The sequence below is a fragment of the Emys orbicularis genome, chromosome 2 (assembly GCF_028017835.1).
Source record: "Emys orbicularis isolate rEmyOrb1 chromosome 2, rEmyOrb1.hap1, whole genome shotgun sequence".
NCBI classification, from domain to species: domain Eukaryota; kingdom Metazoa; phylum Chordata; order Testudines; family Emydidae; genus Emys; species Emys orbicularis.
Genome location: NC_088684.1, coordinates 173,806,661 through 173,826,086, shown reverse-complemented (window position 1 = coordinate 173,826,086; position 19,426 = coordinate 173,806,661). Strand labels below are relative to the sequence as shown.

The 19,426-nt window shown below is 43.3% G+C and overlaps 1 protein-coding gene across 1 annotated transcript in view; it reads left to right on the top strand.

The window, feature by feature from the left end:
- Positions 1-19,426, top strand: part of ANKS6 (ankyrin repeat and sterile alpha motif domain containing 6) — an 87,114-nt gene that overhangs the window by 37,226 nt on the left and 30,462 nt on the right. The window contains exon 12 of the mRNA XM_065399737.1: positions 5,961-6,150. Coding sequence (XP_065255809.1) covers positions 5,961-6,150 — 190 coding nt within the window. The remainder of the gene's footprint in view (positions 1-5,960; positions 6,151-19,426) is intronic.

Below are 19,426 nucleotides of genomic sequence, written 5' to 3'. Positions count from 1 at the left end.
TTGTGGCACCTTAGAGACTAACACATTTATTAGAGCATAAGCTTTCGTGGGCTACAGCCCACTTCTTCAGTACAAACTGTCTGTACTGGGCTATCTTGATTATCACTTCAAAAGTTTTTTTTCTCTTACTTAATTGGCCTCTCAGAGTTGGTAAGACAACTCCCACCTGTTCATGCTCTCTGTATGTGTGTATATATATCTCCTCAATATATGTTCCATTCTATATGCATCCGAAGAAGTGGGCTGTAGCCCACGAAAGCTTATGCTCTAATAAATTTGTTAGTCTCTAAGGTGCCACAAGTACTCGTGTTCTTTTTGCGGATACAGACTAACACGGCTGCTACTCTGAAACCTGTCACTCACTAGTGGTATTGTTAATGAGGCCTCCCACACCAGAGTGAGACTGGGATCAACCGTAACCAACAACAGAGGGACTACAGGAACCCCAAACCTTACCCAAGGAGTCAGACAAGGCAGTGACACTGGTGTCCACTTCAGTGACTGATGATTTCAGGGTATTCCATGATCCCCTGACCATAGAGACCCTGGGCATTGAAACCACAGTGATAGTCCCACAAGCTCATTGACATCTTAAACTCTATGACACTGGTCAATATCACCCTTTCCCTCAGCAAGGGTATATTCAAGCCGGTGAAGGGACTTCGTCAGACTTTCTGCCACATCCAAACAGGTGGAAAAGAATATCAAATATCTCAATAGGGCTTTGAATACTTCTATACCCATCCATACCTAGGGTCCCTGGTGGTGTCGGCAGTGCAAGAGAAGTCCAGATCTAGAAAGGGCATTCTGAAGGACAAGGACACTAAGAAACTGGACTTCTTCGGACACAAGGCATAATCCTTGATCTCATTACAACTTCACATGGTGAACTATCAGGCCCTGTTTGAAAAGTATAACTTTCTCACATGGGTGGAAGTGACTCCCTTCCTATCCAAGTTCCCACAGGAGTATAGGGAGAAACTGAAGGAGATTATAAAAGAGGGCCAGAAGTTCATTAGAACAGCATTGCAAGTGGCTATGAATGCATCCAGTGCAGCTGCCAGATCAGTGGTCATGGCCATAACCATTATATGGGCTTGAAGTGTCTAGTATCCCCAAAGAGGTCCAATCCACCATAGAGTATAGAGGGGATAGCGTTCTGGAGCTCTTCAGCAACCTCACTGATGAAGTGCGCCATTCACTTAAGGACTCAAGGGCCAAGCTAAGATCCCTTGGGATCTGTACCCCAGCCTCTACCACAAGCCCCATAAATACGAGCCCCAACAGAGGCAGTGAACGCTGACCTACTCTCAAGAATGACAGCATCCATCATTCCATCCCTTAAGGCTAAGGACTGGTTTGTGACTTTTGACTTACAGGACATATATGTCCACGTAGACGTCCATCCAGCCCACAGGATGCACCTCAGAGTTACTGCCACCAGAGTCATTTGACTTTTCACAGGGACAAGATGAAACCACATTCTAGGTTTGTCTCCACGGTGGTCTTTGACTGAGGTGGGATTCTGTACATTGATTTACCTGTTTTCTTCCTGAAACCTCACTGTACACTGGGAGAGAACAAGTTATACACTCTGGATGTTTTCAGAGCCTTACTCTATTACATCAATGGGACCATGCTGTTCAGATGCTTCCCCGGTTATTTCTGGTGTAGCGAGGCATCTCCTTCACTCATCGTGCTCAGCATTTCCCCTCTGCCCATGGGGGGACCTGGTGTAAATCAGTCCCACTTCAGAGAGTTTTTATTCCTCATGGGGGTTGTTATTTTCTGATACTTACAAGTTGGGCCTCAGGGCAGGCCCAAGCAGTACTCTTCAGCCAAACAAAAAAACCAAATTCATAACACAAAAAGGGAATACCTTTCCCTGCCCCCTCTCTAGGCTGTTGCCCTGTTATACTGGCTTCTGGGTGCTAGTTGTTCCCCACACAGCAGTTAGCTTGGTTGCTGCCCCTACAGGGAGGAGAGCAGCCTTCCACCCAGGAGAAGCCTTTTCTCCCTGCTGCTACTACCCTTGCTGCAGCTTGTCTCTCCTCTTTCTCTCTCACAAGAAAGAGGGGATGTTAAATGTCACAGGCAGCCATTCATTGGACTCAGGTGTCCCTAGCTGACCTGAGCTATTCTCTTTTCAGCTCATAGGGAAAAGGGCCTTTACCATTCTATCGCTGATACACCTGCCTTCCACCACTCTCTCCTAGCTGCCCGGCCTGACTTTGTCACACTGGGGATAGACGGCCATTCCATAAGTCAGACCATCTCATCACAAAGAATATCTATGTTGATAATACAGAGCATCTCGCTTTGTTACCAGCTGGTTGGTCTAGACCTATTGAATGCGAATGGTCACTCCACCAGAGCTCAATCAACATCCTCCACCTGCTTCTGAAATGTATTGCTATCTGAAATCTGCAAGGCAGTGATGTAGAGTAACCCACTGACCTTGTTGAACATTATGCATTGGACTTAGATGCTAGGTCATTTGCTAAGTTTGGGGGAGCAGTACTGATGTTACTATTTGATTAATGAAGCTGAAACTCCTCAGTCCCACCATCTGACAAGGATACTGCTTGCCAGCCATTTACAGTGTGATCCTCACTGATACACTGGAATAATAAAGAACGGTACTTTACCCTATAGTAACTGTAGTTCTTTGAGAGTTGTTGCAATTGTGGGATCCATAACTCCCCTCTTTTGAAGCCCTCAGCAAACATGGGCTTTGAATTGCAAGGAGGAAACTCAGGGAAGGTTGCGGCCGCGCCACCATATGTTCCCTCACATGGGAGAACGAGGAGACACAGACCCATGCGTGGCCCCAACTGACATTGCTACTTAAAAGATTCCCCTGTAGCACACATTAAGTGCATTTGCCCCTACTGTCAGAGTCAATATCTTGAAGAACCTCAGCTACTTCGGGTAAGTAACCATTCTAGATTGGAAAAAAAAGGCTCTGACAGTTTTACATATTATAAAAATGAAGTTAGTCTGTATCTGTCACAGAACCACTCATGGCCCAACTTGAGGGTCACAGCCCCAAACCTGAGAATGACTAGTCTAGGAGGTGTAGTGATTTTACGTTGATAAAATTTGCAGGCAGTATCAAACTAGAAGAGATTAGAAAAGCCACACAGAAAGGAAAGCAATTGAAGAATAACCTTCTCTAAGGATTAGAGAACTGGGCATAAATCACTGAGAATGTAATTAATTTAGATAAATGCAGACAATGCACTTGAAGAAAAAAACCCTCTGAAGAACAAAATGACAGATAATAGGATAGAATGACAGAGAGGGATTTGGGGATTCAATATGAGACAAAAAATTAGACATGGGCTTGCAGCTGCTGCAAAAAAAGCAAATATCTTATTAGACTGTGTAAGTCATGGGTGTTTGACATGCAGGACTAAGGAGGTAATAATATTAGTAATATTAATAAATAATAATACAACTTCCAAAGCACCAGGGAGCAAATTTGTCCCTGCATAAATTCCAAGATCTGCTGGCTGGCTCAGCTAGGGTGGCCTAAGAGCTTCACTAACTTGCAGCCCTATAGCAATGACCCATATGAACTTCTGCAAAGATACAGAATCGCTAGGATAAAAAAAACCACACCCAGCCATGGCCCCCATGCTTCCTCCCTCCTCCTCCCCCAGAATGCATGTGTCTTCTGTGGAGGTGACCCAGAAGTGGCAAAAACCAGTTTTCCACCTGGTGTATAGGCCCCCTGTACCAGGAGTGTTCTTAAGTGTCTTACGTGTGCCGTATAGCCCCTTTGCATCAGTCTAACTAGCATAAAGGGGCCTTAAGACAGCTGCGAATCTAGGACCCCAGGGGAAAGTCATCAGGACCCCTTGGGCCCATATATAATGCAAACTTTAAAGTAGGTGGTGCATGGCTTCGGAGTAATTTATAAGATGAGATGTAATGGCTCTATTTGGCATGGTCTGTTCAGAAACATGAATGCTCACATTTATCATCCATGCCATTTTTCCATTTCCATGCTGTCATCTATTTAATAAATATATGTGAAATGAATATATACAGAACAGTTTGTCACTTGCCCATGTGTTATATAATCATATAAATACTAAGGAGGTAGTGAAAACCTTCACACATCATGGCTCCAGTTCAGCAAAGCACTTAAACACATCTCTAACTTCCAAGCTTTTGCTGAAGTCCTATTGATGGTGTGACCGTGGTTCCAGGGGAGCCAACTAGGGTCACTCAATTAGGGTGAACTGCAAAGAATGGGGCAGACAATCACCAAAGCTGGTGGATATTCCAAGACTTAGATTTACCAAGCCAGCACAAAACAGCTTCTATAATACCTCACTGGTTACCCAGAAGCCAACAACACAGTTCCCTTAAAACAACCCAGTCTTAGTCCTCCACCCAGAAACCCAAGTCAAATATGATGAGCATTACGCAAAATCTTATTCATTTTATAAGAAAGTTCTACCGATCCCAAAGGATCGGACACATTTCCTCCCAGGTTAATGAATATTTCAGATCTTACCCAAATACACGCTTACGGCCAATTCTTATTAACTAAACTAAAATTTATTAAAAAAAGAAAAAAGAGAGAGTATTGATTAAAAGATCAATATAATACAGACATGAGTACAGTTCTTGAGATTAGATTAATAGGAGAGATGGTGAGCTTTGTAGTTGCAAAGAGTTCTTTCAGAAATAGCCCATAGGTTAGCCAATGTCCGTATTCAGGGTGATCCAGATGAGACTGGAGATCTCAATCTTACGACTTAAGCTTCCCCTGCATGAAGCATCAAGCAGATCTGAGATAAAAAGGACTGGGACCCAAGGCATCTTTATACAGTTTCAGGCCTTCTTGTGACAGCTCGGAGTCCTTTGGCGAACAATAGGCAATTATGGGGACTTTTGAATAGATCTATTTCCTAAGCATCGCCGGTAATTATCCACATAGATTAACGTAAGGCAATTTATCCATTAGGCAGTCTATCACAAACATTAAAGAGACATATAAACAATGACATCATTTCATCCGAATTTAATCTAAATGTTAATATTCCCTTTTGATCTTTGAATCAACAGCTATAGTGACAGACAAGAAGTGTCTGTTTACATCACTAGCATTAAAAAAGAGATAAGCATATACATACAATTAGTATCACCTCTAATTTCTAACAATACAGGTTTGCATTTCAAAGTTCTAGTCTATCTACCATGGAGTGGTCCTAATTACCATTTACATACTGATCTAACATCTCGCTTATGGTTGACTCTGGGTCAATTATCCTGCAGGATGTTTAACCCTTTCTGGCCATACATCACACTTTGTATAAGATTTGTTGCAATTGTATAACAGTGATAGCAACAATGATTTGCATGGTCAGATTTTAATTAGATAACGTCACAGATGGTCAATCAGATGAGCTTAAGTATGTTGTTGAATCAGGGCCTAAATTATGTTTTTAAATCAGTAGTGTTTTAGTTAAATCTGTGAATGAAAAAGTTGTATCCAAAGTTAAGATAATGTTATCCTTTATGTTTCACTCTATATGCATCCGAAGAAGTGGGTTGTAGCCCACGAAAGCTTATGCTCTAATAAATTTGTTAGTCTCTAAGGTGCCACAAGTACTCCTGTTCTTTTTGCGGATACAGACTAACACGGCTGCTACTCTGAAACCTGTCTTTATAAACAGTTATTTAAATGAACATTTACACCTCTTTTTGTTTGGAGTGGGGAATTATTGCTTTATTCCAGTCCTGAGAGATTAACAAATATCCATTCCTTTTGGGGTGAAATTTTCAGTTGGTATGAATCAGTGCAGCTCCATTGACTTCAATGGGACATAAGCACAATCTTAAAGATCTGTTTAAGTGCTTTGCTGAATTGGGGCCTTAATTATAATGATTAATTGTATGGTAGTTTTAGTTAACAAAAACATTTCTATTGTTAACTGTAGCAGAAACTGGAGATGAACAAAAGACCTCCATCTGGGACCTCATCTACATCTAAAAGCACATCACCAACTCTCACACCATCCCCATCTCCATCCCCATCCCCTAAGGTTCACAATGCGGAGTCCTCTCTCTCTTCCTCTCACAGACAAGCCAAGAGCAATGGTGGCTCCAGTAGTGGAACTATTACTGATGAAGGTGAGTAGATCACTATAGTCAAGAGAACAAAGTTTTAGAAGCCATAATGATACTGGCTTTGTGTATGAGGAAAAAAAATGAGTCTTGTTTCCTTTTTAGAAATTTAAAAATATTCTGTTTCTAGGCGTTTGAGATTGGCAGCTCCTTAACTCTTCAACTGCTCCAGCCCTCAAAGCCATTGAGTCCCATCCACATGGAGTGGTTTCTTCGGTGTGTGACGGGCAGGGTCAATCATGTAGCAGAGCTGCTCTGCCCCACATCCTCTACTGTGAATCCTCTTTTCTACACTTTGCACAGTGTAATTTGAGAGTAACAAGTGCCCTTTTGATTATGTTCCAAATGGAACTGAAATTGACATGGTTCTTTTTATTTAACAAATTCATTTAAACACTACATTATGATATGACATTTTGGATTGATGATGTCAGCAGGTACTAATAATCTTTAATTGTAGCAGTGCATTATATTTATTTTATTGATTTATTATTCTTTGAGAGAGTGAGGGGTTTTAAAGGATTGTTTAAAATGTTTAGGACTTTCCTAGATAGATTACAACTTTTTAAGTTGAAATTTTGGCCCTAAGCTACTGTCCTGATAAAAATTACCCTGTTACGCTATTGAAAATAGAAAATAGTTGATTTTGATATTTCTGGAAATTGGATTGTTAATATATGAGTCCTCTTAGAATTTTAGATAAAACATCCCTAACTGTCTTATATCATTGCTGTTGATGCACTTTATTCATTTTGAAAAACTCAGGACTGATTCTATTTTCACATATTCTGATTTTATGTTGGTGGTTTAATTCCATTTACTTTAGTGGAGTGACTTCCAATTTATATTAGCGTAAAGGGGAGCAGAATTTGCCTCGCTAACTGTTCTTGTACTGCAGACTGGCTGTTATAGAGAGGACCTACTAATGCCCAGTCGAAAAGGCACCTACTAACGCCCAGTCGAAAAGGGACCCTGGTGGCTCCGGTCAGTACCACTGACTGGACCGTTAAAAGTGTGGTTTTCGGTGCAGCGGGGCTAAGGCAGGCTCTCTGCCTGCCCTGGCTCTGTGTGGCTCCCGGAAGCGGTGACATGTCCTCTGGCTCCTAGGCACAGGGGTGGCCAGGAAGGCTCCGCGCGCAGCCCCTGCCCTGAGTGCTGGCTCCGCAGCTCCCATTGCCCGGGAACCGCGGCCAATGGGAGCTGTGGGGGCAGCGCCTGCAGGCGAGGGAAGGGTCCCCACCCCTGCCCTGAGCCCCCCCCCCCTACACTCTGAATCCCTTGGACTCATCCCAGAGCCCCCTCCTGCATCCCAAGCCCACTGCCCCAGCCCAGAGCCCCCTTCCGCACTCCGAACCCCTCAGCCCTGCCCGGAGCCATCTCCTGCACCCTCGGCCGGAGCCTTCACCCCTTCCCATATCTCTACCCCAACCCGGTGAAAATGAGCGAGTAAGCAAGAGTGGGGGAAAGTGAGCAACGGAGGAAGGGGGGAATGGAGTGAGTGGTGGCTGGGCCTCGGAGTAGGGACGGGGCTGGGTCTGGGTCTTGGGGTAAGGGGCGGGGCAAGAGTGTTCGGTTTTCTGCAATCAGCAAGTTGGCAACCCTGTCCTGTAATGGACCTCGACCACTTTCTGAACACTGACTGACAGGTTAACCACATCCATGAAGGCCTTAGAACCAGCTGAAACTCTTCAAATCTGGCATCTAAACTGCTCCCCTTACAAAAACCTGGAACTGTGTCACAATCTCAGACTTGATGCTTCTGTGCTATAGTAACATATGTTCACAGAAGCTCTACTCTGAGCTTGAGGATTAAGGTTCTCTGGCTACACCAGTAGTGCTGTGGCACTGTAAGCTTCCTCACCTCCAGTGACATCAGGGTTCAGAGACCCTATGGCAGTGCCAGAGCCGCAGTGCTGAACTTACTCAGTGGTAGTGCACACACACTTAGAAGCCTTATGATAAGCAAAATTAATAAATTCAAAGGACTTGTTACAATATTTAAGATTTTCTTTATTTCAGACAAAAGAAAATTAGGCAGTTGATTTGCACATATTCTTATAATATAGTTATTGTGAGCATAGTGCTTAAACGATTTGTGTGGTTTCTTTTTAGGCAACCAGTTGGGGGACCACCAAAAACTTGGCCATAGTTTGAGAACCTCTGACATAGAGAATCATGAAAGAAGAAACCATGTGAGAGTAAAAGGAGTTTGTGAAAACTTGGAGAAAGGTAATCTCTCTCATGCAGAATGTCATTGAGAGGGGGCTTTAAATCTGAGCACAGTAGAAGTATTAGTAGATAGATCCCTCAGAGCCCTCTTTCCCTCCAGTGACATAATTGATAAAATTATACATTATTATCGACAAAAAAGTTCTGATGAAAAAGGGCTAGAGAGCACAATATTGTCGGTGAAACCCCAAAATCCAGATATTTCAGGATTTATCACCTATTACACTGAGATTGTTCAGAGAAATGAGAGAACTAGTTAAGGAACTGAGGAAAAAAGGGATATAAGGTACAAATGGGGGTTCCTAATTAACCTTATCTTCTCCTATAAGAATAAAACCTTTAGATTTTACTGCTGACCAGTGTGAGTAAGCGTTCACAATCTGACCCTTTGCTTTTAAAGATCTAAGGATGTCTACACTAGACTTTACCTTGGGGATCAGCCTATGGTATAGAACAAACATTTGTAGCATGGATCAAATGTGTGGGAAGTGTCCTCACCAGCTTTTAGAAATATGTCAAGCAAGTTGAATTAATTGGCAGTCAATTAACTTGAGGTAAAAGTGTCTAATGAAGACAAGCATTAAGATGAGGACTGCTACCTGAGTTGTCCACAACCTTGAAGCACCCCTCATTTGTAAACAAGGATGCTCCCAAGAGGGACTTAAAGGAGGAATCAGTCCTTCAAGATATCTTTTATTTTATTTTGAGTTTTTGTAAAACTGAGAGGGATTTCATAACTGCTAAGGCCCGTAGGTACCATTGTGATCATCTAGTCTGACCTCTTGTATAACAAAGGGCCATAGAACTTTCCCAAAATTATTCGTAGAGCATAGAAAAACATCCATCCTAGATTTAAAAATTGTCAGTGATGGTGAATCCACTGTGACCCTTAGTAAAATGTTCCAGTGATTAATTACCCTCACTGTCAAAAATTTACACCTTATTTCCAGTCTGAATTTCTCTAGCTTCAACTTCCAGCCATTGGATCATGTTATACCTTTGTCTGCTAGATTGAAGAATCCATTATTAAATATTTGTTCCCCATGTAGATACTTGAGACTGTAATCAAATGACCCCCTTATCCTTGCCTTTGTTAAGTTAAATAGATTGAGCTCTTTGAGATATAGCTATAAGGCATGTTTTCTAATTCTTTAATCATTCCCATGGCTCTTCTCTGAACCCTCTCCAATTTATCAACATCCTTCTTGAATTGTGAGCACCAGAACTGGACACTGTATTCCAACAGTGGTCGCACCATAGCTAAACACAGAAGTAAAATAACCTCTTTAGTCTTATTTGAGATTCCCATTTATGCCGCTCAGGATCTCATTAACTCTTTTGCCACAATGTTGTATTAGAAGCTCATGCTCAGTTGATTATACACGATGACTCACAAATCTTTTTCAGAATCACTGCTTCCCAGTATGGAGTTCCCCATCCTCTAAGTATGGCCTACATTCTTTGTTCCTAGATTAATACATTTACATTTGGCCATATTAACATGCATATTGTTTCCTTGTGCTCAGTTTACCAAGTGATCCAGATTGCTGTTTATCAGTGACCTGTCATCTTAATTATTTACCACTCCCCCAATTTTTGTGTCATCTGAAAACTTTATCACTGATGATTTTATGTTTTCTTCCAGGTCATTGACAAAAATGTTAAATAGCGTAGGGCCAAGAACTCATCTCTGCAGGACCCCACTAGAAACACACCCACTTGATGATTTTTCTCTGTTTACAGTTAAATTTTGAGAGCTATCAGTTAGCCAGTTTTTAAACCATTTAATGTGGGCCTTGTTAAATTTATATCATTCAGTTTTTTTCATCAAAATCTTGTTTGGGTACCAAGTCAAACGCCATACAGAAGTCTAAGTATATCATGTCAACACTGTTACCTTTATCAACCAAACTTGTAATCTCATCACAAAAAGATATCATTAGTTTGACAGGAACTATTTTCCATAAAGCCATTTTGATTTGTATTAATTACATTGTCCTCCTTTAATTCTTTATTAATCGAGTCCCATATCAGTTGCTCCTTTATCTTGCCCGAGATTGATATCAGGTTTACAAGTCTATGATTACCCAGGAAATCCCGTTTATTCATATTAAAAATTTGCACATTAGCTTTCTTCCAGTCTTCTGAAACTTCCCCAGTGCTCTAAGACTTTTTGAAAATCAATGTTAATGGTCCAACAAACTCCTGAGTCAGATCTTTTAAAACTCTTAGTTATCTGGACCTGCTAATTTAAAAATGTCTGACTTTAGTAGTTTTTGTTTAACATCCTCCAGAGATATTAGAGGAATGGAAAGAATGTTATCATTACCATGTCATCTATTTTTTCCCCAAATACGGAACAGAAATCTTTATTGAAGATGTTTGACTTTTCTGCATTATTATTGATAATTCTACCATTTCCAGCTAGTAATTGACCAATACCATTGTCAGGATTTTTTTTGTTTTGTTTCTAATATATTTAAAAAACTCCTTATTGTCCTTAGTTCTGCTGGCCATATATTTCTCCTTGTGTCTCTTTGCTTCCCTTATCAGCTTTCTACAGTTCCTAATTCCTGATTTATATTCATTACTCTCAACTTCCCCTCTTAAGTTCTCTTTCGTGTGATTGTATTAATGGGGAAAAGAAAAAGATAGTTAAAAGTAGAAGAAGAAAATATAAAGAGAAGAACGTTTGTGAGAGGCTTGCAAGTGTCATTATTTAAAGTAAGTCCATAGGATCTCCAAGGGATATGTTTTTACAATAATATTATTATTATTGTGTAATTCCATAATTTACATTTTTGTAATTTTCAGTTTGGTTGCTTATTTTACTTTAGCTTCTCAAATTAAATTGTCTTTTTTGGTAGAATGGCAGAAAGAAAGTATAAATCAGGTGAGGAGACGAAACTACAGAAACAGCTAGGACAATATGTCCAGTCTAATATTAACAGAGATGACTATTTGTAGAACTCTGTTGATATAGTTTAAATATTTAACTGATTGTGATAAAAGTTCAAAGTGTGTTTGAAAAAGATTTTTAACTATCAAGGCCTCCAAGTTTTAATTTCTCCAGATCTTGCAAGGGAAACCCAAGCCCACAGATTGAAATTCAGTAATCAGATTGTGTCATGTATCAAGGTCTTTGTCGTGCAGGAGAAAGGGGAGGGTTGTTAGGAAGCCAGTTATGGCTTCTGTATTCTTAATCTGTCCCAGCCCTTCACTAATGGACCATATGCAAACTATGATTGACATAAATTGCACAAAGCAGCTCAAGCATTGCAAAGAGATCAGAACTTGAGCAGGGAATCTGGCCCCAAATATTTAAAAGCAGATCTGAATAAGATTAATGTACAAAAGGCAGCATTTTATGTAACAAAGCTGCATGTTATGAGAATAAGAAATATGTTTATCTTGACTTTGAAACTTGATATTTTTAATTTTCAAAGTGTCCTAAAACAACTTCAATGGAGGGTCAGTCGTTTGGAATTATTAATGACTGATTTTTCCAAAAATAAATATTTACTGTTTTTCTAAGAAGAACAAGCCCTTAAGCACTCAAGTTATTGGAGTTTAGAAATTTATTCTTGATGTGTGGAAAATTGATACTGTTGGAGTTATGCAACATATCTCACTTGCAGCACCATGAGAAAGATTTATTTATTTTTCTCCTGTCCAGCTGAGATATAATTCATTTATTTTTCTGAGGCTATTATAATATGTGTTCTATTTTTTCCCCATATTTTTGGCTAAAATACGTTAGGCCATTTCTTATGTCGTCTTTTAAAACTGAGACATAAAATAAGGAAAGGAAAATCTAAAAGACTTTGGTAAGAAAGTTCTTTGATGCTAAGGGATGCTTGAGGATTCTCTATACCCTGGTGAGTAAGTCACTCACCTGGGAGGTAGGAGATGTGGAGTCAAATTGCTCATCTGAGTCAGGCAGAGAGAAGATTTGAATCACATTTCCTGCACCTCCCACGAGAGTGACTTAATCATCATGCTGTAGAATCACTGCGTCTGTGACTCTGACCCAGTGAATAATTTTGTCTTTATACAAAGTGGAACAGCTTCAGAAGGAGAGATTGAAAGCAATCCTCCCCAGAATAGCCTATAACCTGGTGGTTAGGCTACTCATCTGGGAGGAGGGAGATCTGAGTTTAGAAGTCATTCTGCAGAGTGGGGATTCTAACGTGGGTTTCCCACATCCCAGGCAAGTACTTTAACCATGGGGCTAAAGATTATTGTGGATAGACAGACACACACATACACAGTATTCTGAAGCTGACCAGACCTTTTCCGATTTGCTGACAAATACCAAAAACATTTTTTGAACAATATTGAATATTCAAGAACATAAGTACCGCAATTCTGGGCCAGACCAATGGTCCATCTTGCCTACTATCCTACTTCTCACAGTGATCAGTACCAGAGTTTCAGGGGAATGTACTGAACAGGACAGTGGGAATAATCCAACCCATGTTCCTCTTCCAGCTTTGGGTAGTCAGAGGTTTAGGGTTGCCTGATCATGGGGAGGCATCCCGGACCATCTTGATAATAGCCATTTATGGACCTATCCTCCATGAACTTATCTAGTTCTTTTTTGAACCTAGTTATACTTTTTGGCCATCACAACATCCCATGGCAATGCGTTCCACAGGTTAATTGTGTGTTGTGTGAAAAAGTACTTCCTCTTGTTTGTATTAAACTGCTGTCTATTAATTTCATTGGGTGACCCCTGATTTTTTGTATTGTGGAAAAGAGTAAATAACACTTCTCTATTAACTTTTTCCATACCATTCATGATGTTAGACTTTGATCATATCCCATTTTAGTTGTCTCTTTTCTAAGCTGAACAGTCCTAGTCTTTTTAGTCTCTCCTCGTATGGAAGTTGTTCCATACCCTTTATCATCTTTGTTGCCCTTCTCTGAACCTTTTCCAGTCCCACTGTTTCCTTTTTGAGATGGAACAACTAGAACTGGACAAAGTGGTGTGGGTTCACGATGGATTTATATAGTGACATTATGATATTTTCTTGCGTTACTTTCTATCCCTTTTCTAATAGTTTCTAGTATTCTGTTAGCCCTTTTTACTGCTGCTGTGCATTAAGCTGAAGTTTTCAGTGATCTATCCACTGTGACTCCAAGATCTCTTTCTTGAGTGGTAACAGCTAATTTAGAACCCTTCATTATGCATGTGTAGTTGGGATTATCCCACTATTCTGAGTTTTTGGTTTTCTGGCCAAACCAAAAAATCTATTATTCTCCCAGTCCTAGGTGGACATAAGATTTCTCATATTCGGTAGCCCTCAACAATAATAAAAAACAACAACTGCGACTCTGATATATGAGTATTACATAGATATTTTTTTTTTAGCAATCGTCTTTGAGATGATTGTTACATGGGAAATGCTCTTTCTGTCATAACATAATTTGAATAGTTATGGAGTCATTGTTAGACTCAATGGTTGATTGATTAAATTATTAGCAATATATAATCAGACGTAGCATACTATTCACTTGAATGCATTATTTGTTTGTGTATTAAAATTAATGGTAACAGTCTTAATAATGTAGTAAAATAATGAAAGGCAATAACTGAAATTAAGAAAATGCAACTTCATATTACCCTTATACAAACAATGCACTTTAAATTGGGAGAAGTTGATTCTTTAGAGGCTGCTTCATTTTGGTATACATAGTTGGTATCAGTACCTATAAAACTGTTGCTATTTTTCTTCTTCGAGTGATTGCTCATGTGCATTCCACAATAGGTGTGTGTGCTCACCACGTGCAACGTGCACGGTGCCGGAAGTTTTTCCCCTAGCAGTACCCGTAGGGGAGCGCCCCTAGCGACCCCTGGAGTGACGCCTCCATGGTGCGGTATAAGGGGTGCTGCGCGCTCCCCCCACCCTCCGTTCCTTCTTGCCGACAGTGAAGGTGCATCGGAACTGCTCTGCTCCAGCTTGGCTGTAGCTTCCCTCTTGGACTCTGTTAGTTCATAGTTAGTAGTACCTGTAGTTAAAGTAGTTTAGTTTAGAGTTAGTTTAGTGCACCTGGGTTGGGACATGCCCTGTGCCCCGGGCTTTAAGTCGTGCGACATTTGCAAGCAGCCGATGCCCGTGAGTGATCCCCACACGGACTATTTACGCTGTCTGGGGGAAACCCATCTCAGCGATGGCTGCAAGATTTGCAGATCCTTCAAGCCTCAGACCAAGAAGGAATGGGACATTCGGCTCCGAGCCATTTTGATGGAGTCGGCCTTGACCCCGACTCCGGTGTGCCGCGCCGAGTCAGCACCGAGCACTGCAGCGTTGGTGCACGGCGATGCGTCGGTGCCTTCTCCCAGCAGGCACCACTCCCCGTCTGCAGGACACTTCAAGAAAGCTAAGAAGAGGTCTTCTCTGCCGAGACACCGGAGTAAGACCAGGGGAGAGACTAGACCCACATTGGGCAGTTCATGGTTCCCGTCGGCCTCCTGGCCTCCGACTCAGGTTGAGCAGAGTAGCCTGGCCCACTCTGTGCCGACCTCCCCGGACATCCGGATGCCCTCCACGCTGGAGGACCTGCAAGCGGCCCGGGACATTATGTCTCTGCTGGTACCAGGGGCACCGCCACCGTTGGCTCCCTGGTCCAGAGGCAAGCCACCGTTTGGATCCCCGCAGTCACCGCCTGGTCCCCGTTGACCCCCACCAGGTTGTCTGACTGGGTACCGACGGAAAGGGGTTCCAGGCAACCCTCCGCCGTGAGGGACTATAGACCTCACGAGGAGAGCATGCCCCGTCAAGACCGGGACAGATGGCACCAGGGGTCCTCGTCTCCGAGAGGCTACCGTAGCCCTTCGTGGTATGGGCATCTACACCGTTCACGTTCTTCGTCTTGCTCGAGTTCCCCGCTGCAGCACCGCTCCTAGAGTCCCGGGTGTCGATCGCTGGCACCTCGCCATTGCGGATTCATCTATCAGAGCCGATTGCGGAGCAGCTCTACCGGCGGTTCTCCCGCACCTCCACACCGGGATCACGGTCTCGTGGTTGGCACCATTCCCGACACCACCGCTCCTCTTGTTCCCGGGATAGTGGTAGGGCATATGCCAGTCCGGCCTCCCTTCGCACTCGTCAGTCATTGGGACAGGCTAGTCAGGCTGAACAGCCTGCTTCACCAGTGCCACAGCAGGTGCAGTGGCACCGGGCTCTTTGGCCGGCACCATGGTACCAATGGGCTCCGTGGCCCCCGACGCAGCCCCCGGTGGAGGCTCGCTCAGAGGCCGGAGCCTCAGAGAGACTGTCGTTCTCCCTATCTCAGCCTCCCAGGAAGGAGTCAGTGGGGCATTCATCACCAGTTCCGCGCCCGGAGGGGAACCAAGAGGTGGGGCCCTCTCCTTCCCGATGAGGTGATTACAGTCCCTCCTCCTCCTGTCCCGCATGAGGACTCCAAAGCCCACCAGGAACTGTTGAAAAGGATGGCATCAAGCCTTAACCTTCAAGCCAAGGAGGTGGAGGAATCCTCGGACTCCCTCTTCAGCGTCCTCTTGGCCTCGGCGCTGCACAGGGTGGCCCTGCCACTCCATGAAGGGGTGGCAAAGATTTTGAACGCCTTGTGGCAAACCCGGGCTTCCTTGCCCCACATCTCTAAGAGGGCGTGTCAAGGCTGTATCCCTACTTTGAACTTTAGGGTACAAATGTAGGGGCCTGCATGAAAACTGCTAAGCTTATCTACCAGCTTAGCTCTGGTCCCGCTGCCACCATTCTCGATGGATTCCCTCCCTGGGAAGCCTTGAGAAACCTTTCACCAATTCCCTGGTGAATACAGATCCAAACTGCTTGGATCTTAAACAAGGAGAGATTGACCCTTCCCCCCTCCTTCCTTTCACCAACTCCTGGTGAATACAGATCCAAACCCCCTTTGGATCTTAAAACAAGGAGAAATCAATCAGGTTCTTAAAAAGAAGGCTTTTAATTAAAGAAAAAGGTAAAAATCATCTCTGTAAAATCAGTATGGAAAATAACTTTACAGGGTAATCAAACTTAAAGAGCTCAGAGGAATCCCCTCTGTCTTAGGTTCAAAGTATAGCAAACAAGATAAAGCACTCTAGTAAAAGGTACATTTACAAGCTGAGAAAACAAAGTAAATCTAAGACGCCTTGCCTGGCTTTTACTTACAATTTTGAAATAAGAGAAACTTGTTTAGAAAGATGGGGAGAACCTGGATTGATGTCTGGTCCCTCTCAGTCCCAAGAGCGAACAACCCCTTAAACAAAGGACACACACAAAAGCCTTTCCCCCCCCAAGATTTGAAAGTATCTTGTCCCCTCATTGGTCCTCTGGGTCAGGTGTCAGCCAGGTTACCCGAGCTTCTTAACCCTTTACAGGTAAAAGGATTTTGGAGTCTCTGACCAGGAGGGATTTTAGTACTGTACACAGAGAGCTGTTACCCTTCCTTTTATAGTTATGACACGCCCCCCAAATTACAGATAGTGTTGGACGTTTGGTTCCACACTGGCTGTGATTTCTTTCCTGGAGCTCTAGGAGAAAACAGAGTTAATAAGACACACGTACCTTTAGACATACTACTGATTATATAAAAACTAACAATATGTTTCATTCCAAAAACAATTGTTAACCAGTTAACTCTGGGAAACTTTCCCGGGAGAGTGCATCAGCCACTTTGTTAGAAGCTCCCGAAATGTGTTGTATTTCAAAATCAAAATCTTGGAGAGCTAAACTCCACCGAAGAAGTTTTTTGTTATTTCCCTTGGCGGTATGAAGCCACTGTAGCGCAGCATGGTCTGTTTGTAGTTGGAAGCGCCGTCCCCAAACATATGGGCGTAGCTTTTCCAGCGCGTACACAATGGCGTAGCATTCCTTTTCGCTGATTGACCAGTGGCTTTCCCTCTCAGACAGTTTCTTGCTGAGAAACACGACAGGATGGAATTCTTGATCTGGTCCTTCCTGCATTAAAACTGCTCCCACGCCTCGCTCGGAAGCATCTGTGGTTACTAGGAACGGTTTGTCAAAGTCTGGGGCCCTTAGCACAGGGTCAGACATGAGTGTTGCCTTAAGCTGGTTAAAGGCCTTTTGACACTTATCAGTCCACTGAACTGCATTTGGCTGTTTCTTTCTGGTTAGGTCTGTCAGCGGGGCGGCGATTTGGCTGTAGTGTGGTACAAATCGCCTATAATATCCAGCCAAGCCTAAGAAGGATTGGACCTGTTTCTTTGACTTTGGAACCGGCCACTTTTGGATAGCATCCACTTTGGCCTGTAGGGGATTTATAGTTCCTTGACCCACCTGGTGCCCCAGGTATGTCACTCTGTTTTGGCCTATTTGACACTTTTTAGCCTTAACAGTTAGTCCTGCCTGCCGGATGCGCTCGAAGACTTTTTTCAGGTGCTCCAGGTGTTCTGTCCATGAATCAGAAAAAATGGCCACATCATCGAGATAGGCAACGGCAGATTCTCCCAATCCCGCTAAGAGACCATCTACAAGTCTTTGGAAGGTGGCGGGTGCATTTCGCAACCCGAAAGGGAGTACATTGAATTCATACACCCCTGCCTGGGTGACGAAGGCGGACCTTTCCTTAGCGGGTTCATCTAAGGGTACTTGCCAGTACCCCTTGGTTAAGTCTAAAGTAGAGATGAATTGGGCATGTCCCAATTTTTCCAATAGCTCATCTGTGCGTGGCATTGGATAGTTGTCAGGACGAGTTACAGCATTTAGCTTACGGTAGTCCACGCAAAAGCGTATTTCCCCATCTGGTTTGGGAACTAGAACCACTGGAGATGCCCATGCACTGGTAGAGGGGCGGATTATACCCATCTGTAGCATGTCCTGGATCTCCCTTTGTATAGCCGCTTGGGCATGAGGTGACTCCCGGTAGGGTGGGGTTCTAATTGGGTGAGCATTACCTGTGTCAATGGAGTGGTATGCCCGTTCGGTCCGTCCTGGAGTGGCTGAGAAAATCGGTGCAAAGCTTGTGCACAGCTCCTTTATCTGCTGTCGCTGCAGACGTCCCAGGGTCGTGGAGAGGTTCACCTCTTCCACGCCACCATTCCTTTTTCCTTCATAGTACACACCTGCAGGCCACTCCGCGTCATCAGTTTCCTGGGCTGTAAACTGGCAAACGTTTAATTCTCTAGAATAAAAGGGCTTAAGAGAATTAACATGGTATACCTTAGGCTTTATGTTGGAGGTGGGGGAGGCTATGAGATAGTTAACAGCTCCTAGGCGCTCCTGGACCGTGAATGGTCCTTCCCACGACGCTTCCATTTTATGGGCCTGGAGCGCCTTTAAGACCATGACTTGGTCTCCTACTTTGAAGGACCGCTCTCTGGAATGTTTATCATACCAGGCCTTTTGCTCTTCCTGAGCATCCTTTAGGTTTTCTTTAGCAAGGGCTAAAGAGTGTCGGAGGGTGTTTTGTAGGTTGCTTACAAAGTCTAGAATGTTAGTTCCTGGAGAAGGCGTAAACCCCTCCCATTGCTGCTTCACCAACTGTAATGGCCCCTTAACCTCGCGGCCATACACAAGTTCAAATGGTGAAAACCCTAAACTGGGATGTGGTACAGCCCTGTAGGCAAAAAGCAACTGCTGCAACACTAGGTCCCAATCATTGGAGTGTTCATTTACGAATTTACGTATCATGGCCCCCAAAGTTCCATTAAACCTCTCCACCAGACCATTGGTTTGATGGTGATGAGGGGTGGCAACCAAGTGATTCACCCCATGAGCTTTCCACAGGTTTTTCATGTTCCCTGCCAGGAAATTAGTTCCCGAATCTGTAAGTATGTCGGAGGGCCAACCTACCCTGGCAAAAATGTCTGCTAATGCCTGGCACACACTTTTAGCCTTGGTGTTGCTTAAGGGTACAGCTTCCGGCCATCGGGTAGCAAAATCCATGAAAGTCAGTACGTACTGCTTTCCTCTGGGTGTCTTCTTTGGGAAAGGACCCAGAATATCCACAGCTACTCGCTGAAATGGGACCTCAATTATGGGTAGTGGCTGGAGAGGGGCTTTAACCTGGTCTTGGGGCTTTCCCACTCGTTGGCACACCTCACAAG